This window comes from Pongo pygmaeus, chromosome 4, assembly GCF_028885625.2.
Source record: "Pongo pygmaeus isolate AG05252 chromosome 4, NHGRI_mPonPyg2-v2.0_pri, whole genome shotgun sequence".
Lineage (NCBI taxonomy): Eukaryota > Metazoa > Chordata > Mammalia > Primates > Hominidae > Pongo > Pongo pygmaeus.
Window position 1 is genome coordinate 138,865,489 of NC_072377.2, and position 25,676 is coordinate 138,891,164.

Genomic DNA, 25,676 nt, shown 5'->3' on the forward strand with positions numbered 1-25,676 from the left:
AGAAAAATAACTTATTGAAATTTTACTTTCCTTTAACCCTATGTCTCACTCCAGTTCCTGCCCTTTCATGTCCTTCACAGCTAAACCTCTTGAGACATTATCTGTACTCATAGTCTTCACTTTCTGACCCAGTCACTCAAGATAATGTAACCTTCTCTTTTGTTCCTACATTGCATTAAACTTCTCTAGCCAAAGCCATCTACATTTTTCCTACATCCAATAGCCACCTCTCCACCCATAACGTACTTGATTTCATAGCATTAAAAAAACGCCAACTATTCCTCCATTCCTGGTTTCTGAGACCTAAAATGTTCCCAATCTCCTCCTATCTACCTGGCAGCTCCTCTTTCTCTGTCTGTTCCTAAAACATAGGGTCCTTGTCTTAGGCTTTCCTCTCTTCATATGGATCAAGTTTCCTGGTCAATCTCACGTACTCTCTTTTTTGTGGGGTGGGGGAGCCACTTTTGTCACTTGGTTATAGGGACAGCACTCTTGGGCTTCTCCCCACCTACTGGCTGCTCCATCTCAATCTGATCAACTCTTTTTAAGAAATTATTTTTTAAAGAGATAGGGTCTTGCTCCATTGCCCAGACCAGAGTACAAAGGCACAATCAAAGCTCACTGCAGCCTCAAACTCCTGGGCTCAAGCAAGGAGCCTAGCACCTGAGACAATCCTACCACCTCAACCTCCTGAGTAGCTAGGACTACAAGTGCATGCCTGTAGTCCTACAGCCTACAGTATTAGGACCACTGGCTAATAAAAATTTTTTTTGTAGAGACAGGGTCTGGTTATGTTGCTCAGGCTGATCATGAGTGCTGGGCTCAAGCGATCTTCCTGCCTCAGCCTTCCAAAGTGCTAGGATTATTATAGGTGTGAACCACCACACCCGGCCTGAATTATTTTTTAACACTGTTAATTTTAATTGATAAATTAAAACTGTATATATTATGTACATGTTGTTTTAAAATATGTATACATTGTAAAATTAGCTAAATCAAGCTAATTAACATTACCTCACATACTTATTTTGTAGTGAGAACACTTAAATTCTACTCAGCAATTTTCAAGAATACAATCATTGTTATTAACTAGTTACCATTTTGTATAACAGATCTCTTGAACTTATTCCTTCTTTCTAACTGAATTTTCGTATCCCTTGACCAACATCTCCCCAACCACCCCCACTCTAGCCCCTGGTAACTACCATTCTACTCTCTACTTCTATGAGTTGCACTTTTATAGATTCTGTATGTAACTGAGATCATGAGGTATTTGTCCTCTGTATGACTTATTTCACTTACCATAACATCCTCCAGGTTTATCCACATCATCACAAATGACAGGATTTCCTTCTATTTTTATGGCTGAATAGTGCTCCATTGTGTATACATACTGCATTTTCTTTATGCATTCATCCTTAATGGACACTTAGGTTGATTTTTTTTTTTGAGACACAGTCTTGCTCTGTTGCCCAGGCGAGAGTGCAGTGGCACGATCTCGGCTCACTGCAACCTCTGACTCCTGGATTCAAGAAATTCTCCTGCCTCAGCCTCCTGAGTAGCTAGGATTACAGGGACACGCCACCACACCCGGCTAATTTTTGTATTTTTAGTGGAGATGGGGTTTCACCAGGTTGTCCAGGCTAGTCTCAAACTCCTGACCTCAAGTGATTCACCTGCCTCAGCCTCCCAAAATGCTGGGATTACATGTGTGAGCCACTGCACCCAGCCTCCTTTGCCCATTTTTTATTTATTAATTTTTTTAAAGACACATGGTTTTGCCATGTTGCCTGGTCTGGTCTTGAACTCCTGGACTAAAGCTATCCTCCCACCTTGGCCTCCCAAAGTGCTGGGATTACAGGCAACAGCCACTGTACCTGGTCCTTTGCCCAATTTTTAATCAGGTTATTTGTTTTCTTACTATTGATTTATTTGAGTTCCTTATATATTCTAGATATTAACCTCTTATTAGATGTATGGTTTGCAAGTATTTTCTCTAATTCTGTGGGTTCTCTCTTCTTCTATTGTTTCCTTGGATATGCAGAAGTTTTTTTGTTTAATGTAATCCCATTTGTCTATGTTTGCTTCTGTTGCCTGTGCTTTTGGGTTCATATCCAAAAAATCATTGCCCAGATCCAATGTCATAGAACTTTTCCCATGTTTTCTTCTAGTAGTTTTACAATTTCAGATCTTACAATTAAATCTTTAATTTATTTTTAGTTGATTTTTGTATATGATTCATCTATTCTTATAGCTTTAGTAACTGTCCATATACTACTGATAATTTCAACATTTCTATGTCTAACAGATATTTCTCCTGGTTTCCACAAGAAGTGAAAAGTCCACAATAAATCCCACAAAACTAAGTACAGGCCCTTTAAATTCAGCAAATCTAAAACTAAACGCATCTTCTTCTCCCCCAAACCTACTAGTTCTCAACAATCTTCTATTCCAGTGAATGGAACCACCACTTACTCCATAATGCAAGCCAGAAACCAAGGGCATTTTTCTCCCTCCCCACACTCCCTTAACCTATCTACTGCTCTTCCTAGTTCAGGTCTCCTCAGCTGTCTCACAAAATTAATACACAAGTCTATCAACTGGTCTCCCTGAATTCACATTCGTGCTCTCCAATTCAGTCTCCACAATGAAGTCATAGTACTATTTTAAAATCAGATGTGTCATCATGTCACTTTTTTTTTTTTTTTTTTTTTTGAGACAGAGTCTCGCTTTGTCACCAGGCTGGAGTGCAGTGGCGCGATCTCCACTCACTGAAACCTCCGGCTCCCGGGTTCAAGCTATTCTCCTGCCTCAGTCTCCTGAGTAGCTAGGACTACAGGACTACAGGCACGCGCCACCATGCCCAGCTAATTTTTGTACTTTTAGTAGAGATGGGGTTTCGCCATGTTGGCCAGGATGGTCTCGATCTCTCGACCTTGGGATCTGCCCGCCTGGGCCTCCCAAAGTGCTGGGATTACAGGCGTGAGCCACCGTGCCTAGCCTGATCATGTCACTCCTTTGCTTCAAGGATTCCTCATCCTGCAGGATAAATTTTGAACTCCCTAAAATGGCTTATAAGGCCTTGTGAGATTCGGCCCCTACTTACCCTATTAACCTCCTTTCCCTAGCCTATAGAATATTAGTTTCCCGATTTGCCAGGGTTTGTCTAATCTCTATGCATTTGTTGATGCTGCTCCAACTGCCTGGCCAAGCCAGCTATTTCCTCAGGACTCAGCTTATATGTTAGTATTAGATGCTCCTTCTATATGTTCACATCAATCTGCACTTCCCCCTTCATAGCATCTGTCATGCAGTACTGTTAATTGTCTGTTTACTTGTCTGAAACCCCCATTAAACCATAAGCTCTGTGAGGGCAATATGCACAACTGTCTTGTTCAATTAATATCCCGTGCTCAGTACAGTGCCTAGAACAAAGAAGGCATTTAAAAATTTTATCAAGTGAATTATAGAAGCACATACTCATCACCTATAAAGCATCACAGCACAAGTAGAAATGTCTCAGTGACAGAAATCTGGGATCTTTCCTTGTTTATACAACTTACTACCATAAATCTTTGAGACTGGCTCTTGTTTTGACTTAGTCTCCCTCCATAAATAGCCAAAAAATTAATTTAGGGTAAGCCTTTCTAATTGATCCACTTTAAAGTTGCCATGTGTCAAAATATATAAATTCTTTTTAACTACCAGAATTTTAATTGAGGGCCTACTATATGCCAGGCACTATTCCAAGACCTAAGGATATAATGTGAACAAAAATAGACATTAAAAAGCACATTAAGATACCGCTTCAGGAGCCGGGCGCGGTGACTCATGCCTGTAATCCCAGCACTTTGGAAGGCCGAGGCAGGTGGATCATGAGGTCAGGAGATCAAGACCATCCTGGCCAACATGGTGAAACTCCGTCTCTACTAAAAACACAAAAATTAGCTGGACATGGTGGCATGTGCCTGTAGTCCCAGCTACTCAGGAGGCTGAGGCAGGAGAATTGCTTGAACGCAGGAGGCAGAGGTTGCAGTGAGCTGAGATCGTGCCACTGCACTCCAGCCTCTCGACAGAGCGAGACTCCGTTTCAAAAAAAAAAAAAAAATACCACTTCAGGCTGGGCAAGATAGCTCATGCCTATAATCCCAGCACTTTGGAAAATGGAGGCAGGAACATCACTTGAGCTCAGGAGCTTCAGACAAGCCTGGGCAACATGGTGAGACCTTGGCACTACTAAAAATAAAAAAATAAAACATTAGCCCAGCATGATGGCAGGCACCTGTAGTCCCAGCTACTCCGGAGACAGAGGTCGGAGGATGGCTTGAGCCCAGAAGGTCAAGGCGCCAGTGAGCCAGGATTATGCCACCGCACTCCAGCCGGGGTGACAGAGTGAGACTCTGTCTCAAAAAAATATATATATATATCATTTCACACACACTCTGCCCACTACACACCCATTTGACCTCCCCTCAGTGTTCTAAACATGGGGCAGGAAGATCTACAGATCCACCCACTTAATACCCTGACAGTCTCACTTTTTTTTTTTTTTTTTTGAGATAGTTTCTTGCTCTGTCACCCAGGCTAGAGTGCAGTGATGTGATCATGGCTCACTGCAGCCTTGACCTCTGGGTTCAAGCAATCCTCCCACCTCACCCTCCAGAATAGCTGGGACCACAGGCATGAGCCACCACACACCCAGCACATTTAAAAATTTTTTTTGTAGAGACAAAGTCTCACTATGTTGCTCAGGCGGGTCTCAAACTCCTGGGCTCAAGCAATCCTCCTGCCTCGGCCTCCCAAAGTGCTGGGTAGATTACAGGCATGAACCACCAAACCCGGCCCATTCTCTCTTTTTAGAAACTAACACCATGACTACATTTAGAATTTTCTTATTCTTGAAAACCAAGCACTCTCTGAGTTCCAACGTTTAAAATTCTATGTTTTGATGACATCCTCTTTGGTCTTCCATCATTGAGACCTCCAATAAAAACAATTCTCTCTCTCCATTTGTTTAGGTCTTCTTTAATATTCTCATCAATGTTTAGTAGTTTTCAGTGCATAAGTCTTGTATACCTTTTGTCAGATTTTCCTCAATATTCCTAAAATATTTTATATTCTTTGGTGCTACTATAAGTGGTATTTTTAAATTTCAGATTGTTTGTCATTAATATATGAAAATACAATTGACTTTGCCATATTGATCTTGTATCCCACAACTTTCATAAACTTATTAGTTCTATTAACTTTGTTGTACATTCCATAGGAATTTTTATGTAGATGATTTATGTCATCTGTGATTAAAGACAGTTTACTCCTCAAGGAAAAAAAAAGGTATCACTTCATATCCACTAGAATAACTACAATAAAAAAGATAATAACAAATGTCGGAAAGGATGTGAAAAAAAAAAAGAAAGAAACCCATTGCTGGTGGGGATTTAAAATGATACAGCCACGGCTGGGCGCACTGGCTCATGCGTGTAATCCCAGCACTTTGGGAGGCCAAGGCAGGCGGATCACGAGGTCAGGAAATCGAGACCATCCTGGCTAACGCAGTGAAACCCCCTCTCTGCTAAAAATACAAAAAATTAGCCGGGCGTGGTGGCAGGCGCCTGTAGTCCCAGCTACTCGGGAGGTGAGGCAGGAGAATGGCATGAACCCGGGAGGCAGAGCTTGCAGTGAGCCAAGATCGCGCCACTGCACTCCAGTCTGGGCGACAGAGCAAGACTCCGTCTCAAAAAAAATAAATAAATAAAATAAAATAAAATGATACAGCCACTTTGGAAAAAAGTTTGGCAGTTTCCTTTAAAAAAACATAACTAACCCTAACCATGTGACCCAGAAATTCTGCCAGGCATCTATCCAAGAGAATTTAAAACGTATGTCCACACAAAGGCTGTACATAGCAGTATTATTCATAATAGCCAAAATTTAGAAACAATTCCATCAAATGTGAATGGATAAACAAAATGTGGTCTAGCCATACAATGGAATATTATTCAGCAACAAAAAAGAATGAAGTCCAAATGCGGTGGCTCACACCTGTAATTTTTGCACTTTGGGAGGCTGAGGTGGGAGGATCACTTAAGCCCAGGAGTTCAAGACTAACGTGGGCAACATAGGGAGACCCCACCTCCACAAAAAGTGTTTTGAAAAAAGAAGGAGCCGGGCGTTGTGGCTCACGCCTATAATCCCAGCACTTTGGGAGGCTGAAGCAGGTGGATCACGAGGTCAGGAGTTCAAGACCAGCCTGGCCAAGAGGGTAAAACCCCATCTCTACTAAAAGTACAAAAATTAGCTGGACACAGTGGTAGGTGCCTGTAGTCCCAGCAACTTAGGAGGCTGAGGCAGGAGAATCGCTTGAACCCTGGGAGTAGAGGTTGCAGTGAGCCGAGATCGCGCCAGTGCACTCCACTCCAGCCTGGGCAACAGAGTAAGACTCTGTCTCAAAAAAACCAAAAAACAAAAAACAAAAAACGAAGCAATGAAGTACTGATACATATTACAATACAGATAAACTACAACACAGAAAAACATGGTAAGTGAAGGAAGCCAGATGCAAAAGGCTATATATTGTATAATTCCATTTATATGAAATATCCAGAAAAGGTATATCTGTATAGACAGAAAGCAGATTATTGGTTGCCTGGAACTGGGGTTAGAAATTGGGACTGTGTGAAAATAAGCAAGCGGAATCTTTTTGGAGTGATGAAATGTTCTATAACTGGATTGTAATGATAGTTGCAGAACTCTGTAAATTAACTTTAAAAATCAATGAACCGTACACTTAAAACAGGTGAATTTTATGGTATTTAAACTGTACTTCAGGCTGGGCATGGTGGCTCATGCCTGTAATCCCAGCACTTTGGCAGGCCAAGGCAGGTGGATCACTTGAGGTCAGGAGTTCGAGACCAGCCTGACCAACATGGTGAAACTCCATCTCTACTAAAAAAATACAAAATTAGCTGGGCATGGTGGCACATGCCTGTAATCCCAGCTACTTGAAAGGCTGAAGCAGGAGAATCGCTTGATCCCAGGAGGCGGAGGTTGCAGTGAGCCAAGATCTTGCCATTGCACTTCAGCCTGCACAAGAGCGAAACTCCAACTCAAAAAAAAAGGCCGGGCGCGGTGGCTCACGCCTGTAATCCCAGCACTTTGGGAGGCTGAGGCCGGCGGATCACGAGGTCAGGAGATCGAGACCATCCTGGCTAACACAGTGAAACCCCGTCTCTACTAAAAATACAAAAAATTAGCCAGGTGCGGTGGCGGGCGCCCATAGTCCCAGCTACTTGGGAGGCTGAGGCAGGAGAATGGCATGAACCCGGGAGGTGGAGCTTGCAGTGAGCCGAGATCGCGTCACTGCACTCCGGCCTGGGCGAAACTCCGTCTCAAAAAATAGATAAATAAATAACAATAAAAATAAAAATAAACTTTATCTTGACTGGGTGTGGTGGCTCACTCCTGTAATACCAGCACTTTGGGAGGCTGAGGCAGGTGGATCACTTGAAGTCAGGAGTTTGAGACCAGGCTGGCCAACATGGTGAAACCCCGTCTCTACTAAAAATACAAAAAATTAGCTGGGCGTGGTGGCACATGCCTGTAATACCAGCTACTCGGGAGGCTGAGGCAGGAGGATCGCTTGAACCCAGGAGGCAGAGGTTGCAGTGAGACGAGATCGCACCACTGCACTCCAGCCTGGGCAACAGAGTGAGACCCTATCACAAAAAAATAAATAAATAAAATAAAATTAAATTAAATTAAAAAACTGTACCTCAATAAAGCTGTTAAAGAAAAATAGTTTGGACATATATGTGTTGAGTGAAAAATAAATACATTTTTTAAAAAAAACAAGGCTGGGGCCAGGCTCAATGGGTCAAGCCTGTAATCCCAGCACTTTGGGAGTCCGAAGCAGACAGATCACGAGGTCAGGAGCTTGAGACCAGCCTGGCCAACACGGTGAAACCCTGTCTCTACTAAAAATACAAAAATTTGCTGGGCATGGTGGTGCGTGCCTGTAATCCCAGCTACTCGGGAGGCTGAGACAGGAGAATGGCTGGAACGCAGGAGGTGGAGGTTGCAGTGAGCCAAGATCGTGCCTCTGCATTCCAGCCTGGGTGACAGAGCAAGACTCCGTCTCAAAAAAAAAAAAAAAAAAAAGAAGAAGAAGAAGGCCGGACACAGTGGCTCACACCTGTAATCCCAGCACTTTGGGAGGCCGAGGTGGGCAGATCACGAGGTCAGGAGTTCGAGACCAGACTGGCCAACATGGTGAAACCCTGTCTCTACTAAAAATACAAAAATTAGCTGGGCGTGGTGGCATGTGCCTGTAATCCCAGCTACTCGGGAGGCTAAGGCAGGAGAATTGTTTGAACCCGGGAGGCGGAGGTTGCAGTGAGCTAAGATCATGCCAATACACTCCAGCCTGGGTGATGGAGCAAGACTCTGTCTCAAAAAAAAAAAAAAAAGAAAACAGATATAGTTCTTTACCATCACAGAACTCACAGTCAATTGTAAAAGAAACACCTTACTTCATATAATCACACAAATATAAAATAACACAAGTGCTACAAAGGAAAGGAACATAGCATTGTAACTTGAATGGAGACATCCCTGGGGAAAATTCCACTTTTACTAAGATCTGAGGGATGAGCAGAGGTAAACTAGGAAAGAGTGGAAGAAAGACAAATCCAGGAAGAGAGAATAGCATGTGCAAAGGTATTGTGTTAAGAGGAAGTATGGTAAGAAAGGTATTTATTGAAAAGTTGTATCGCAATTCTGAGATGATTTAAGATGAACTTTGATTATAAATTTCTCTTTTATAAACAGCAATTAAAGTTTTGATAATCTTTCTCTGTCATTTTCCTCTTCTGATCCCCTAATTCCATTTAACAAATGTATTACGCATACATATACACATGTGTATACATAGCCATAAATATATGTTATCTGACTGCTTCCCAAACACAATAACACTTTTCTAATTCTGCAGTATTTCCTAAGCACAGGCTTTAAGAATTAAAGGTAAGCCGCTCTATACTAAGCTGCTGTGGAGACATGGCATGGTAGAAAGGAAAGAGCATGGACTGTGGAAGGAATCTAGTCCCCTCTTCCATCACTCATTAACTGTATTACAGCAGTCTCCAACCTTTTTGGCACCAGGAACTGGTTTTATGGAAGACAGTTTTTCTATGGACCAGGTTGGGGGATGGTTTCAGGATGCTTCAAGTGCATTACATTTATAGTGCACTTTACTTCTATTATTATTACATTATACTATACAATGAAATAATTATACAACTTACCATAATGTAGAATCAGTGGGAGCCCTGAGCTTGTTTTCCTGCAACTAGACGGTCCTAACTGGGAGTTATGAGAGACAGTGACAGATTATCAGGCATCAGATTCTCACAAGGAGTGCACAACCTAGATCCCTTGCATGCGCAGTTCACAGTAGGGTTCGCACTCCTGTAAGAATTTAATGCCTCCGCTGATCTGACAGGTAATGCGAGCAATGGAAAGTGGCTGTAAATACAGATGAAGCTTTGCCTGCTCGCCCACCGCTCACCTATTGTGTGGCCTGATTTCTAACAGGCCGCAGAATGGTATTGGTTGTGGCCCAGGGGTTGGGGACCCCTGCTGTATGGCATTGGGAAATTCACCTATTAACTTGTGAATTTATTTGGTTACTATTTAAAAACTCTCATCGGTGGCTCATGCCTGTAATCCCAGCACTTTGGAGTCCAAGGCAGGTGGATCAGTTGAGGTCAGCATTTCAAGACCAAAGTTAGTCAGCCTGGCTAACGTGGTGAAACCCCGACTCTACTAAAAATACAAAAATTAGCTGGGTGTGGTGGTGGGCGCCTATAATCCCAGCTACTCAGGAGGCTGAGGCAGGAAAATTGCTTGAACCTGGGAGGTGGAGGTTGCAGTGAACCAAGATCATGCCACTGCACTCCAGTCTGAGTGATACAGTGAAACTCTATCTCAAAAATAAATAAATAAAATAAAAATAAAATAAAAACTCTTATCTCACAATCAAATGGTTAGTTTTGTTTTACATCAAAAGCATTTAGTTCCACGTGGATGAGGGCAACACCGGGCCATCCTTGGGAATATCGTATTACTGGTATTTAGTCAGAAATTATCCTATTGACTTTCTTGCCCATCCTATGCTGTACTACTATATCGTTTGTGCCACAAAACTTGGCACTTCATCATCTATACTTTTATACTTATTGTACCAACTGTCTAAGCCTACTTTCTCAACTATAGTGTTTGAAGGCAAAATACCTACTTATTTTGTACCCCCAATATTATTTAGTATGGGTCTATCCAAACACACCGATTATTGTTTTAAGAAAATGTAGGCCGGGCGCAGTGGCTCACGCCTGTAATCCCAGCACTTTGGGAGGTCGAGGCGGCGGATCACAAGGTCAGGAGATCAAGACCATCCTGGCTAATACGCTGAAACCTCGTCTCCACTAAAAATACAAAAAAATTAGCCGGGCCTGGTGGTGGGCGCCTGTAGTCCCAGCTACTCGGGAGGCTGAGCCAGGAGAATGGCGTGAACCCGGGAGGCGGAGCTTGCAGTGAGCCGAGATCGCGCCACTGCACTCCAGCCTGGGCGAGAGTGCCAGACTCCCTCTCAAAAAAAAAAAAAGAAAAAAGAAAAAAGAAAAATGTAACAACAAAAGAAAATGTTTCTTTTCTATGTAATTACCTATACACAGTAGGTACTCAATAACATCCCTGGCTTTTGTTATTGCCTATTAATTCAATTCATTTTCTAATAAATATTTATTAAGAGCCTATTCTATAGAAAATACCGTTGTAGGCAATGAATGGGGGTTCGGGCCCCCATGGAGTCTACAGTCTGATAAAGAAGGCAGATTATAAGCAAGTAAACAACTAAACAAACAAAAGAATTACAAATTGTGAAGGCAGTGTGATAAAGAATCAAGGAAGTGATGTCAGCAGCAATGGCGGATTAAGGATACAATGACAAGACCAGAAGGCCGGGTGCCGCGGCTCACGCCTGTAATCCTAGCACTTTGGGAGGCTATCATTCCACTCCACTCCAGCCCCGGCGACAGAGCAAAACACTGTCTCAAACAAACAAACAAAAAAAGGCTACGCGCGGTAGCTCGCGCCTGTAATCCCAGCACTTTGGGAGGCCGAGGAGGTAGCTCGCGCCTGTAATCCCAGCACTTTGGGAGGCCGAGGAGGTGGATCACGGGGTCAGGAGATCGAGCCCATCCTGGCTGACAGGGTGACACCCCGTCTCTACAAAAATAAAAATAAAAACTTAGCTGGGCGTGGTGGCAGGCGCCTGTAGTCGCAGCTACTTGGAAGGCTGAGGCAGGAGAATGGCGTGAACCTGGGAGGCGGGGCTTGCAGTGAGCCGAGATTGCGCCACTACACTCCAGCCTGGGCGACAGAGTGAGACTCTGTCTCCAAAAAATAAAAATAAATAAAAAAATAATAAAGACCATGGGATAGGATATGTAGGATATGATAGTAGACAATATCTCATTTTAATCATATAAAAAAAGTCTTTCTCAGCCGGGCGCAGTGGCTCACGCCTGTAATCCCTGCACTTTGGGTAGCCCGAGGCGGGCAGATCACCTGAGGTCAGAAGTTCGAGACCAGCCTGACCAACATGGCGAAACCCCATCTGTACTAAAAATACAAATATTAGCCAGGTGTGGTGGGCGTCTGTAATCCCAATTACTCGGAAGGCTGAGACAGGAGAATTGTGTGAACCTGGGAGGTGGAGGCTGCAGTGAGCCGAGATCGCGCCATCGCACTCCAGCCTGGGCGACAGAAGGAGACTCTGTCTCAAAAAAAAAAAAAAAAAAAAGTCTTTCTCCAGTGTACAAAATGAAAACTGCAAAAATTTTTTTTAATTAAAAAATGTCACCGGGCACAGTGGCTCATGCTTGTAATCCCAGCACTTTGGGAGGCTGAGGCAGGCAGATCACCTGAGGTCAGGAGTTCAAGGCCAGCCTGACCAACATGGAGAAACCCCATCTCTACTAAAACTACGAAATTAGCTGGGCCGTGGTGGCGCATGCCTGTAATCTCAGCTACTCGGGAGCTGAGGCATGAGAATCGCTTGAACCCAGGAGGCGGAGGTTGCGGTGAGCCGAGATTGCACCATTGCACTCTAGCCTGAGCAACAACAACAAAAAATCATCATCTGAAATTTGGAAATACTAAGAAAGTTTTAGCAGGGCATGGGGGCATGCACCAGTAGTCCCAGTTACTCGGGCACCTTAGTTGGGAGGATCACTTGAACCCAAGAGTTCAAGGCGGCAGTGAGCTATGATCGCACCACTATACTCCAGTCTGGGCAACAGACTGAAATCTCATCTCTTAAAAAATACCTATATAGGCCAGGCATGGTGGCTCACGCCTGTAATCCCAGCACTTTGGGAGGCCGAGGTGGGAGGATCACGTGAGGTCAGGAGTTCAAGACCAGCCTGGCCAAAATGGTGAAACCCCATCTCTACTAAAAATACAAAAATTGGCCGGACGTGGTGGCACACGCTTATAGTCCCAGCTACTTGGGAGGCTGAGGTAGGAGAATCACTTGAACCCGGGAGGTGAAGGTTGCAGTGAGCCGAGATCGCGCCACTGCACTCCAGTCTGGGTGACAGAGTGAGACTCCATCTCAAAAAAAATAAATAAAATAAAAGTAAATAATATCTAGTCTAAAGAGCCACTTCACTCATGGCTGCCTTAATTCTCAAAGGTAATTAGCCTTACAACATTCTGTGAGGTAAGGGACAGGGATAATTTTACTCCAGGTTCTAGATAAGAACAAGAGAATAAAAGAATGTGGGTGCTTCTGTCTAGGCCTCCTTCTCTGCTGTTCTCCAACACTCCACAGATACTCTTCCATGCTTGGTGATGAGAACTACCTCTTATTTTTTCCTTCCATTTCTGGGAGAATGATCTATTCTTACCTCTTCAACCATAGTCTCTAAGAGGAAGATTCTCAAATCTGTATATCCAGTTCTGAAAACTTCCAAAGCCATGATATAATTGGTTAACCACTATTTTTACTTAGAAATTCTCACTATCCCTTAAAATACATCAATATATCTTAAAGCAATTCCCACTTCTAAATTCAGTTATTGACAATGGCACTTCTCCTGCTCTGCAGTTAAAAATACGGTACTACTACTAAAAATACAAAAATTGTCAGGGTATGGTGGCTCATGCCTATAATCCCAGCACTTTGGGAGGCTAAGGTGGGCGGATCATGAGGTCAGGAGTTTGATATCAGCCTGACCAACATGGTGAAACCCCATCTCTACTAAAAATACAAAAATTAGCCGGGCATGGTGGCACGCCCCTGTAAACCCAGTTACTCGGGAGGCTGAGGCAGGAGAATCGCTTGAACCCAGGAGGAGGAGGCTGCAGTGAGATCACGCCATTGCACTCCAGCCTGGGCAACAGAGCAAGACTCCGTCTAAAAATAAAATAAAATAAAAATACAAAAATTAGCCGGGCCTGGTGGCAGGAGCCTGTAATCCCAGCTACTCGGGAGGGTGAAGCAGGAAGAACTGCTTGAACCCAGAAGGCGGAAGTTGCAGTGAGCCAAGATCCTGCCATTGTACTCCAGCCTGGGTGACAGAGAGAGACTCCGTCTCAAAAAAAAAATACTGTAATAACCTCTGACTTCACCCTTTGTTTTCATCCCTCTCATATCTAATTAGTTCCGAAGTCCTGTGATTTTCCTTTTGAAATACTTCCATCCTATCCCTCTGCCATCGTTCCTCTCCTTCCCATTGCTATTTAGTCCAAACCGTTACCACCCACACATCTAGACTGTCACAACAGCTTCCTGTCTGATCTCTCTGGGTCTCTATCTGCTCATATCTTCTACTCATGTTAAAATAAAATTAGATTTTGTTTTCATCCAGTCACAGCAATGCTCAAGAACCTTCAATGGGCTGGGTGTGGTGGCATGTGCCTGTAGTCCTAGCAACTTGGGAGGCTGAGGCAGGAGGATCACTTGAGCCCAGAAGTTGGAGGCTGCAGTGAGCTATGATCATGCTACTGCACTCCCGTCTGGGCAACAAAGCAAGATCCTGTCTCAAGAAAAACAAAAATAAAAAAACAACAAAATCTTCAGTAGTTTCCCAGGATCCTCAGGAAAGAGTCCACCCTCCTGTGGATAAATTTCAAGGTTCTGGAAAATCTCTCCCCTGGGAACCTGTGTAATCTTATCTTCCTCTATCTGTTGTTCCCCGTAACCTGACTTAACAGCACTCTCTGAAGTCCCCTGCTCTGGTCTACTTCTATTTTCACAATGGTATCCCACCTGAATGCATTTTCTCCTCTACTCCAACAAAATCCTAGCTACAATTCAAAATTCTACTTACTTTAGTTTTACCTCCTCTTGGAAGTCTTCTACTGTCAGTTTAGCCCAGATTGAGATCTCCTTTTATTCAAGAAACATTTTTAGAGTCTAATATAGACAAGGCTCTAAACAGATACAAAGATAACACCACTATTCTTGACTCCCTACCAGCTTTCTTTTCTTTTCCTTCTTTTTTTTCCTTTTCTTCCCTTAACACAACTATTAATATTCCTGACTCCAAACAAGCTTGCTATATTTATTTATTTATTTATTTAATTTACTTACTTACAGGATCTTGCTCTGTCAACCAGGATGGAGTGGTGCAATCAGCTCACTGCAGCCATGACCTCCCAGGCTCAAACAATCCTCCCACCTCGGCCTCACAAGTAGCTGGGAGTACAGGATTGTGCACGATGCCTGATGCCCAGCTAATTTATTATTTTTAGTAGAGACAAGGTCTTGCTATGTTGCCCAGGCTGGGCTTGAACTTTTGAGCTCAAGTGATCCTCCTGCCTCAGCCTCTCAAAATGCTGAGATTAGAGGTGTGAGCTACTATAGCCAGCCTACCAGCACTATCTATTGAGCACTTAAAATGTGCCTGACACAGTTTAAGTGCTTTATACCTAGTACGTAATTTGATCTTTTAAAAAACCTGTGCCAGGTGCAGTAGCTCACACCTGTAATCCAGCATTTCGGGAAGCTGAGGCGGGCAGATCACTTGAGCCCAGGAGTTTGAGACCAGCCTGGGTAACATGGGGAAATCCTATCTCTACAAAAAATTAGCCAGGTGTGGTGGCTGATTGAGGAGGAGCACCGTCATCTCGGACAAACACCGAGATGTTTTAAGGAGAGGCAGGAGAACTGCTTGAACCCAGGAGGCAGAGGTTGCAGTGAGCTGAGATCATGCCATTGTACTCTAGCCTGGGCAACGAGAGCGAAACTCCATCTCAAAAACAAAACAAACAAACAAACAAAAAACCTGCTGAGCTAAACGCTTACAAGCCAATGCTAAAGTCAACACTAAAAATCAGAATGGCTGTGATCTTTCCTCTTCCTTGATTTTTCATAGGTTAAATGACAAGGCCTCAAACCGCTCCGCCACTTTATATCTCCTTTCTTCCCCTAAAGGCATCCACATTTACTTACTATTCCCCCCCCCTTTTTTTTTGTGAGGCGGAGTCTCGCTAAACCTCCCTTTATATGAGCAACTCTCCATTAAGCCACAGACCTGACTTTCAATGTTTTAATATACTTTCTCTAGTAATAGTGCCTCAGCTGACTACTGATTCTACTAAACAAAATTATTGATACTGCCTTTACCATCCCATACTTGGTCTGCCTTATAGTTGGAATTACTGAGTGCTCAATATTTTTTGGTTCTGCAACAAAAAGGTAGTGCCCCCTATTCCCTATCCCCATTTTCAGGATACCTATTATTATTGTATAGAAAAAGAATGTTAGCCACCTTCATAAAAATAAAACAATGTATAAGGAGCACTTATGATTCGTATTCATCCTACAAATTGGCTTATTCTGAAGCACTTACGTTATTACTGTGAAGATAGTCAATTGCTCGAAGGATCTGGAAGAGGTATTTTCTAAGTCGTTTACTCTCTAGTCCATGACAATAATGTTGTAACTCATCTAATACTGTGTGGTCAATAAATTCAAATACCAAATGAATTTTCTTTTTCTGTCTAAAAACTTCAATCAGATTGACCAGGTTTTCGTGATGAAATTGCTATTGACAAAAGAAACAACACAAATTTTTAATTATTTCAAGCCTAACAATTTGTACATATAACATGTATAAATTTTGAAAAGAAACAGTCATATTCTTAGCTTTGTTCCATGCATTTCCTTTTTCTTTTTTTTTTTTTTGAGATGGAGTCTTGCTCTGTTGCCAGGCTGGAATGCAGTGGCACAATCTTGGCTCAGTGCAACCTCTGCCACCCCATTTCAATCAATCCTCCTGCCTCAGCCTCCCGAACAGCTGGGATTACAAGCGTGCACCACCATGCCCAGCTCATTTTTGTACTTTTAGTAGAAACAGGGTTTCACCACGTTGGCCAGGTTGGTCTCGAACTCCTGACCTCAGGTGATCCTCCTGCCTCAGCCTCCCCAACTCCTAGAATTGTAGGTGTGTGCCGTCATGCCCAGCCTATGTTCCATCCATTTCAACTGAAATTTCTCAACCAATGTGCTTCCATTCCTATTTTAAGAAAATTTAATCCATTTTATAATCAATATTTATAGGACAAAGTGAGATACATTACTTTATCTCAAGTTGGCATTTGGTTGCTTATTAAAATAATTTAATGTACTATAACTTAGTATTCTGTTGAAAGATATCCTGCTATTTTTAAAGTTGGTTTGTGGTTAAATTTAACACCCAAAATTTAAAAGGCCCTTATGTTTTCAAATGAGCATGGATTTCAACACGATTAAGTATGTGATCTGAATTTATATAAATTAATTATTCTCTAACTTTAATCCTAAACTCTAGAAAGTAAACCATAAGTTCTAGGGAGCATCATAAATTCATTAGACTATAACAAAAGGACACCAAAATATATGCAAAATCTTCAGATATGTGAACTACCAATTTATAACCACAGAAACTTTACATAAATATGTAATTATTTGTGGGTAAACGTTTGTTCGTTGTCTGTACTCTTCTATTAAACAACCACCTTTTTAGACTGGTAATAATTACTGCTAAAATAATTTTAAAATGTAAATGATGTCCATGTATCAGCTTAGGAAACAAATGAGATTTAATATTGTATGCTATTTATTCTATTTTTCATCACACTGACTTAATTATAATCAATTCTGAAATATTTAACCATTTTGTTCAAACTATCAAGAATATGTGTTCAATTAGCTAAAAATGAAGGGTTTTTTTTTTTTTTTTTTTTTTTTGAGAACGAATCTTGCTATATTGCCAGGCTGGTCTTGAACTCCTGGCCTCAAGTGATCTTCCTGCCTCGGCCTCCCAAGTTGCTAGGACTACAGGCATGAGCCACTGTTCCTAGCTCTAGAAAACTATACCTTTATGAAAATATATATACCTTTATTCCAATAACACAATGTCAATTTTTCTACTTCTCTGTAACTAATGAAGAGACTAAAGTCCTTAAAACATGACTAGAGAAAACATCCAAAATATAACACCAGATTCCTTTCCTTTTTGCTCCAAATTTCCCTGGTTGGCAAGATGCCAGAGTGCTGCAGCAATAGCATACTGGCAGCAGTGAAAAGAATTGACTGCTGGCTGGGCATGGTGGTGCACGCCTATAATCCCAGCACTTTGGGAGGCTGAGGCGGGCAAATCACATGAGGTCAGGAGTTCGAGACCAGCCTGGTCAACATGGTGAAACACTGTCTCTACTAAAAACACAAAAATTAGCCCGGTGTGGTGGTGGGCACCTGTAATCCCAACTACTAGAGAGATTAAGAGAGGAGAATCGCTTGAACCCAGGAGGTGGAGGTTGCAGTGAGCCAAGATTGTGCCATCGCATTCCAGCCTGGGTGACAAGAGTGAAACTCCGTCTCAAGGAATTGACTGCTTTGGACACTACCATGTTAATCCTCTACTTAGGGAAAATTACTGGTTTCCTGTCCAGTCTTTATTTTAAAGGCAAAAGCAGTGAAAGTAGGGAAGGGGTAATATGAATAAGCATTGTAGAAGATCCATTCAGGGATGAGGAATTAGGTACAGTATTTACTCAGATAAACCATGAAATGAAATCCCTAGAAATGCTCTAGTACCCCTCTTCAAGTTGTTTAATTTTGTTTTTCTCCATCACTAGACAACTTTTCTACAGATGTTCTCACTAATTACTCTAACTGTAATTTATTTAATGAAATTCTAGCATAAAAATTTAGTTCGGGTCGGGCCGGTGGCTCATTTCTATAATCCCAGCACTTTGGGAGGCCAAGGCAGGCAGATCACCTGAGGTCGGGAGTTCGAGACCAGCCTGACCAACATGGAGAAACCCTGTCTCTACTAAAAATACAAAATTAGCCGGGCATGGTGGTCCATGCCTGTAATCCCAGCTACTCAGGAGGCTGAGGCAGGATTGAGAACCGCTTGAACCCGGGAGGCAGAGGTTGCGGTGAGCTGAGATTGCGCCATTACACTGCAGCCTGGGCAACAAGAGTGAAACTCTGTCTAAAAAAAAAAAAAAAAAAAAAAGTAATTTGAATTAAGTAATTATGACAAGTTTTTTAGACTCAGAATATTAACTAGTCCAAGAACTCTCTCTAGTGGAATTAGATTACATCAAATTTAAAATCCTATAAAAAGCCAGTGAGAGCCAGGTGCAGTGGCTCACACCTGTAATCCCAGCACTTTGGGAGGCTGAGGTGGGCAGATCACATGAAGCCAGGAGTTCTAAATCAGCCTGGGCAATATGGTGAAACCCTGTCTCTACTAAAAATACAAAAATTAGCTAGGCATGGTCGTACATGCCTGTAATCCCAGCTACTTGGAGGCTGAGGCATGAGAATTGCTTGAACCTGGGAGGCAGAGGTTGCAGTGAGCCAGGATCGTGCCACTGCACTCCAGCCTGGGTGACAGAGTAAGACTGTCTCAAAACAATGACAACAACAATAACAAAAAGCCAATGAGAATAGTTAGGGTATCTCAAAATTATCTGCATAACAGTTGTTACAGTAAAACACATATTCAAGTTCATCTCTGTATTGTCACGTACTGGTTAGTTTTACAAAATGATTAAATAGAAAAAAAATAATCAGTTTAAGTGTAACAGTTGAAGAAAGAGCAAGAGATACTGCCTTGGGGGAAAAAAATCTCCTCATCAGATTTTCATTCATAGTACACAATTGCCTTATTTATAGTATTATTATGTTTTAGGTCATCAGGACAGGAACTGATATCTTTCACAAAATCATAACATCTTTACTGACTAACTTTTCATTGTCTAGAAATAGAGCTGTTCTATTTATTTATTTATTTTTTGAAACGAAGTCTCACTCTACTGCCCAGGCTGGAGTGCAGTGGCGTGGTCTTGGCTCACTGAAACCTCTGCCTCCCGGGTTCATGTGATTCTCCTGCCTCAGCCTCTTGTGTAGCTGGGATTACAGGCACCTGCCACCATGGCCAGCTATTTTTTTTTTTTTTTTTGAGACAGAGTCTCACTCTGTCACCCAGACTGGAGTGCAGTGGTGCAATCTCAGCTCACTGCAACCTCCTCCTCCTGGGTTCAAGCAATTCTCCTACCTCAGCCTCCTGAGTAGCTGGGGCTACAGGCGCACACTGCCATGCCTGGCTAAATTTTTGTATTTTAATAGAGACAGGGTTTCACCATGTTGCCCAGGCTGGTCTCGAACTCCTGAGCTCAGGCAATCCGCCTGCCTCGGCCTCACAAAGTGCTAGGATTACTGGCATGAACCACTGCGCCCAGTGTAGAGCCATTCTAATAATCCACAGATGCCTAATATATTTCCTCAAATTAGGCCAGGCACAGTGGCTCATGCCTGTAATCCTAGCTCTTTCACAGGTCCAAGACAGGAAGATCACTTAAGCCGAGATGATGGAGGCTGCAGTGAGCTATGATCATGCCACTGCGCTGCAGCCTGGGCAACAGGGAGACTCCATTTCTTAAAAAAAAAAAAAAGAGAGAAAGAGAAAGAAGGCAAATTGATCCATCATATCTCATATAGACTTACAAAGAAAGAAGAAAATATTATTTTTGTATCAGATAAAGGCAAACAAGAACATCTGCTGCATATAAAACAGCTATACTATATCGTCAAGATCATAAACCTTAAAGGATGTAAACAGATTCCAATAAATGGAATACACACATATTTAAATATTTTTAAAATCATTAATTTTCTACCCAGACCCCAAGGAATGTTAATGCTCCTTTCTCCACACTCCTCAGTTGTTTCTCCTGGGGTGAACTATCACACCTGCATAGGATTCTATCTTCTTCCCTGATCTCTGCTGATATTGTTCCTCATTTCTAAAAGCCTACTGGTCATCTTTACTTAAATGTACTCCTGTCACCTCGAATTCAACATTTCCAAAATTGAAGTAGTTCCCAAACCATGTCTGAGTCTTTCGTATTTCTATCAATTGTATCAATCACTGAACCTCAGAGACCTTTGACTCCTTCTATAGTCTTTCTATAGTCTTCTACACTCTTTCATGTCTTTTTTTTTTTTTAGACAAGGTGTTGCTGTTGCCCAGGCTGGAGTGCAATAGTGTGATCTCGGCTCACTGCAACCTCCTCCTTCTGGGTTCAAGCAATTCTTCTGCCTCAGCCTCCCGAGGAGCTGGGATCACAGGCATGCACCACCATGCCCGGCTAATTTTTGTATTTTTAGTAGAGACGGGAGTTTCACTATGTTGGCCAGGCTGGTCTCGAACTCCCGACCTCAGGTGATCTACCTGCCTCAGCCTCCCAAAGTGCTGAGACTACAGGCGTGAGCCACAGCGCCCTCTTTTTTTTTTTTTTTTTTTTTTTTTTTTGAGAAGGAGTCTCACTCTGTCGCCCAGGCCAGAGTGCAGTGGCGTGATCTCGGCTCACTGCAACCTTCACCTTCTGGGTTTGCGCGATTGTCCTGCCTCAGCCTCCTAAGTAGCTGGGATTACAGGGGCGCGACACTATGCCTGGCTAATTTTTTTTTTCTTTTCTTTTGAGATGGAGTCTTGCTCTGTCGCCCAGGCTGGAGTGCAGTGGCGCGATCTCAGCTCACTGCAAGCTCCGCCTCCCGGGTTCACGCCATTCTCCTGCCTCAGCCTCCGCAGTAGCTGGGACCACAAGCGCCCGCCACCTCGCCCGGCTAATTTTTTGTATTTTTTAGTAAAGACGGGGTTTCACCGTGTTAGCCAGGATAGTCTCGATCTCCTGACCTCTTGATCCACCCGCCTCAGCCTCCCAAAGCGCTGGGATTACAGGCATGAGCCACCGCACCAGGCCTTAATTTTTTTTTTTTTTGTTTAATTTTTAGTAGAGACGGGGTTTCACTATGTTGTCCAGGACGGTCTTGAACCCCTGACCTCAGGTGATCCACCCGCCTCGGCCTCTCAAAGTGCTGGGATTACAGGCGTGAGCCACCGCACCCGGCCTCATGTCTTCTTTTTACAATATAGCATTTTCTAACCTTACTTTCCATTCACATTGCTGCATTTTAGCAAGGGTCCTCAGACATTTTCCAAAATTCCTGAATTGAACTCCTAACAGACCTATTTTTACTCTTAGTCCTCCAATCTATTCTGCACAATAGTGGTAGATTAAAATTTACAACATTTCTTTACACTGAATTCAAAACCTTCACGACCTTCCACCTCTTACAAAATCAAGTTTTGACTCCTTAGCCTAAAAAACTTTAAAATCTACCTCCAATTTACTGTTCTAATATACCTCTTTCCAATTCTGCTCAGAAAACTCTACAGGCAAATGTCTTTGCTCTTTGTCCTTTCCACTTTGCCCTTTATCCTTTGTCCTTCCTTAGTCTCTTTTGAGTTTATGTTGTTCCTCTAACCTAGAACACAACAGTTTCTCCCTCTTATCTAAACTCTCCACATCCTTCAAAGCCAAATTCATGTCCCAGTTCCTCAAAAAAACTTTCCCTACCAGGGAAAGGACTTTGTGTTGATTCCTTGGCATTTATTATGAGCCACTTTTTATTCAGTATGATTTTTATATACTCTCCTTTCTGATTAAACTATAGAAGTCTTTAAGGGCAGGAACTATCTTTTACCTCCTTATAGTCTCAGTACCTAGCACCATGCCTTGCACATAGCAGAAATTTTTATTAAGTATTATACTTGAATATTTCTGAATAATTATTAAACAATATTGGCATAGCTTTTGCTACATACCCCAAAACACATATATCTTGTATCACTATAAAATTACAAAATGTAGACAACATAGAGTATTACACTTGTTTCTACATAATATGAATCAGTACATATGTGAACTAAAATATTTTATGCAATTTTTCTTTTGACTTAGATGATTAAGGCAAAAGAAGCAAACCTTTAGAAACTTTATTTCTCTCATCGCAATTTTGTTGACAGATTGTTCTGGTCTCTCATAAAATATCTTAATCGCCACTATCTGCCCAGTATTCTTATGTTTACATTTCATGACTGTTCCGTAACTTCCCTCTCCCACTTTTCCAAGGGTTTCATACATCTCCATTTTCAAGCTGGGCTTTTACTACTTTATAGAAATAAAGAAAGAAAATGGAAAATGTTAAACGTTTATACTTTTATTTATTAAAACTAGATAATGCATATCCACAATAAACCCACAGTCTCAAATACAGAGACATTAATAAAAAAAAAAAGGGAATCTTTTCCACTGAGCCTTTTTGTCTTTGGGAACTAAAGACAGCTTGAGTAAGGTGTCCTTCTGAGGCTCCACCTCTCACCAGAACTTAGGGGTACTCCTGCTGTCTCGGTCATGCCGGTCAACACTGAGACTACCACACTATAAGTCACCATCCATCAAGCATGGGGTCCCCACACTTCCTGTCATGTTCCTGTCAAATAATAGGTTCCCACACTACTGCAGTCGCCTACTTATCAGGCCCAAGTTTCTAAAAAAAGCCTGGTCTCGCCCGCAACTCAAACCAGACGTCTTAGGATGCCGGACCGGTGTCACGCCCCACGTCCCGCTGTAGACTTTATCCCAACAGCCGCCGCCGCCTCAGCCCATTCTGTGGTCCCGCTGGTCTGGCTCTGCGTAGTTCCAGTGGAGCCACCGAACACTGATACTACTTTGTTGCTTAGCCCCGCAAGGAACCGGCCACTCGCTACCATGGAAACGCCGGCGGAGTTGCTGCGTTCTAGCCCTCGTGCGCAAGACCGGAACATGGGCAGGGTCCCGACCCGGAAGGGGAAGTGAGAAGAAACGGAAACCTGCTCTGGGTAGGCGCAAGGTGGAAGAGTGCTGTGCTTGGCAATGGGGGAGGGGAGTACAGATTGCTGTCACAGCTGGGCCTCCTCACAAGGTTGCTTTTGAATGGGGATAGGGGAGGATCCGCATTTTTTTTTTTTTTGAGATAGTCTAGCTCTGTCGCCCAGGCTGGAGTGCAGTGGCGCCGATCTCGGCTCACTGCAACCTCCTCCTCCCAGGTTTAAGTGATTTTCCTGCCTCAGCCTCCCGAGTAGCTGGGATTACAGGCGTGTGCCACCACTCCCGGCTAATTTTGTATTTTTAGTAGAGACGGGGTTTCTACCACGTTGGCCAGGCTGGTCTCGAACTCTAGGTGATCCGCCCGTCTCAGGCTTCCAAAGTGCTGGGATTACAGGCGTAAGCCACCGCGCCCAGTCAAGATGGTTCTTAAATCAAAAACTTTTCTTAAACACCTGCCATATGCCTTTTAATTTTTTCCAACTGCTAGTAATCTTTTTTAAAGAAAAAAATCTCCCTCACCACGTGTCAAACTCTAGGAAAGCAAGTAATTCGAAGGGTTCCACCATATACGAAATGATGTACAAGAGCACAGAAATCAAGAGGCCAGTGTCTGACTGCTTAAGTAGACATAGAGTTCAGCTGGAATGACAGTCCCTAATGAATAACCACCATATCACTAGAGCAAGTGCCTAGGGAGTGCTTTCTTTATTGAATAGGGCTTTCTTTGCTTTTTTCTATAAAATGAGTTAAATGTAAAAGCGAAATCTTGCTATGCTTCCGCTAAATAAGACGAAAGGCATTATTTAATAAATCTAATCTGTTGGGTCCCACCCCAGCATGCATATTTAAATCACACCTGGAGAGCTTTTAGTAAGCAACTCCCAATCCCCACCTCCACACCCCTGCCCCAATGCCACAGCACCTGATTTAATTGGGATAGGGTAAATAAATTAGTATTTTTGAAGCTTCTCAAGTTTTTTCTATGCTGCTAGGGTTTATATTGAAAGAAAGGAGAAGTGGTCATCGTTTTCATTGATCACCTAAAATATTCAGAATTGTCTTTTCTTTGAAAGTTATTCGGCTGGGCGCGGTAGCTAACGCCTGTAATCCCAGCACTTTGGGAGGCCCAGGCAGGCGGATCACGAGGTCAGGAGATCGAGACCATCCTGGCTAACACGGTGAAACCCCATCTCTACTAAAAAATAGAAAAAATTAGCTGGGTGTGGTGGCGGGCGCCTGTAGTCCCAGCTACTTGGGAGGCTGAGGCAGGAGAATGGCGTGAATCCGGGAGGCAGAGCTTCCAGTAAGCAGAGATCGCGCCACTGCACTCCAGCCCGGGTGGCAGAGCGAGACTCCATCTCAAAAAAAAAAGTTATTCAACCACAATATAAAATACCTTCTATAAATAAGAATGTCATAGTAAATCTTATAGTGGGCTCAAACTTGGTGTAAGCATATGATTTGTTGTGGGCTAAATATTTGCAAGGAGGCTGCGCACAGTGGCTCACACCTGTAATCACAGGGAGGCCAAGGTGGGCAGATCACCTGAGCCCAGGAGTTCCAGACCAGCCTGGGCAAGAAGGCAAAACCCCATCTCCACAAAAAATTAGCCGGGCATGGTGGTGCACACCTGTGGTCCCAGCTACTTGGGCGTCTGAAGGAGAATTACTTGAGCCCGGAAGGTCAAGGCTGCAGTGAGCCCTGTTCACACCACTGCACTCCAGCCTGGGTGACAGAGCAAGACTCTGTCTCAAAAAATAAAAAAATTTGCCCAGGACAAAGATGAACCAAACTGAGTCCCTGTCCTCAATGAACTCATAATCCAGAGCTACAGAAATGATAACAGCATACAATTAATAGCTTTAAAATTATTCTTTCTACGAGTAGGTTATGGCAGGCCTGGTTAACCAGGACAGCCAGTGATTCTTGCTAATACACAGCTGTAAGACTTTATGATGCACATTCACTGAATCAGTTAAAAGTGTTATATCATTTTGGAAAATAATAAACTGTTTCCAAAACAATTATAAATCCCTGTAGTCACTGAATTCCTTACCTCTATTGCCTCCAGTTCCCATCTTCAGGACTTTGTTGGTGGGTCAGGAGGACTCTGAGCACTTTTGTATCCATTCTTCAGCTCAACAGGGAAAGAGGGGGTAGGAGGAGGACCTCAGCATTGCCCTCATCTTGCCCATAGTTCCATGGAACCAGAAAGGGTTAACTTTTCCCACTTTCCTTGTACCTCCCTTTCTTCAGACCCTGAATTCTGTCTCTGCTTTCAGTGACTGCCTTGACTGATAAATTACAAGGGTTTTTTTGGTTGTTGAGGGGTTTTTTTGAGACAGGGTCTCAGTGGCATGATGATGGCTCACTGCAGCTTCAACTTCCTCGGCTCAAGC

General features: G+C 42.9%; 1 protein-coding gene across 13 annotated transcripts in view; it reads right to left on the reverse strand.

The window, feature by feature from the left end:
• Nucleotides 1-23,189, reverse strand: part of CDKL3 (cyclin dependent kinase like 3) — a 77,692-nt gene extending 54,503 nt beyond the window's left edge. For 8 of the 13 annotated variants that reach the window (XM_054488581.2, XM_054488586.2, XM_054488583.2 and 5 more), the window contains exons 1-3: nt 23,014-23,189; nt 22,393-22,578; nt 15,918-16,112 (exon numbers count right to left, since the gene is read on the reverse strand). In XM_054488581.2, the coding sequence (XP_054344556.1) occupies nt 15,918-16,112; nt 22,393-22,557 (360 nt within the window). In that variant the 5' untranslated portion in view covers nt 22,558-22,578; nt 23,014-23,189. Of the gene's footprint in view, nt 1-15,917; nt 16,113-22,392; nt 22,579-22,985 lie in introns of all 13 variants that reach the window. The other 5 variants (XM_054488582.2, XM_054488578.2, XM_054488580.2 and 2 more) reach the window with 3 other exon arrangements.
• Between the last annotated feature and the right edge of the window lie 2,487 nt (nt 23,190-25,676).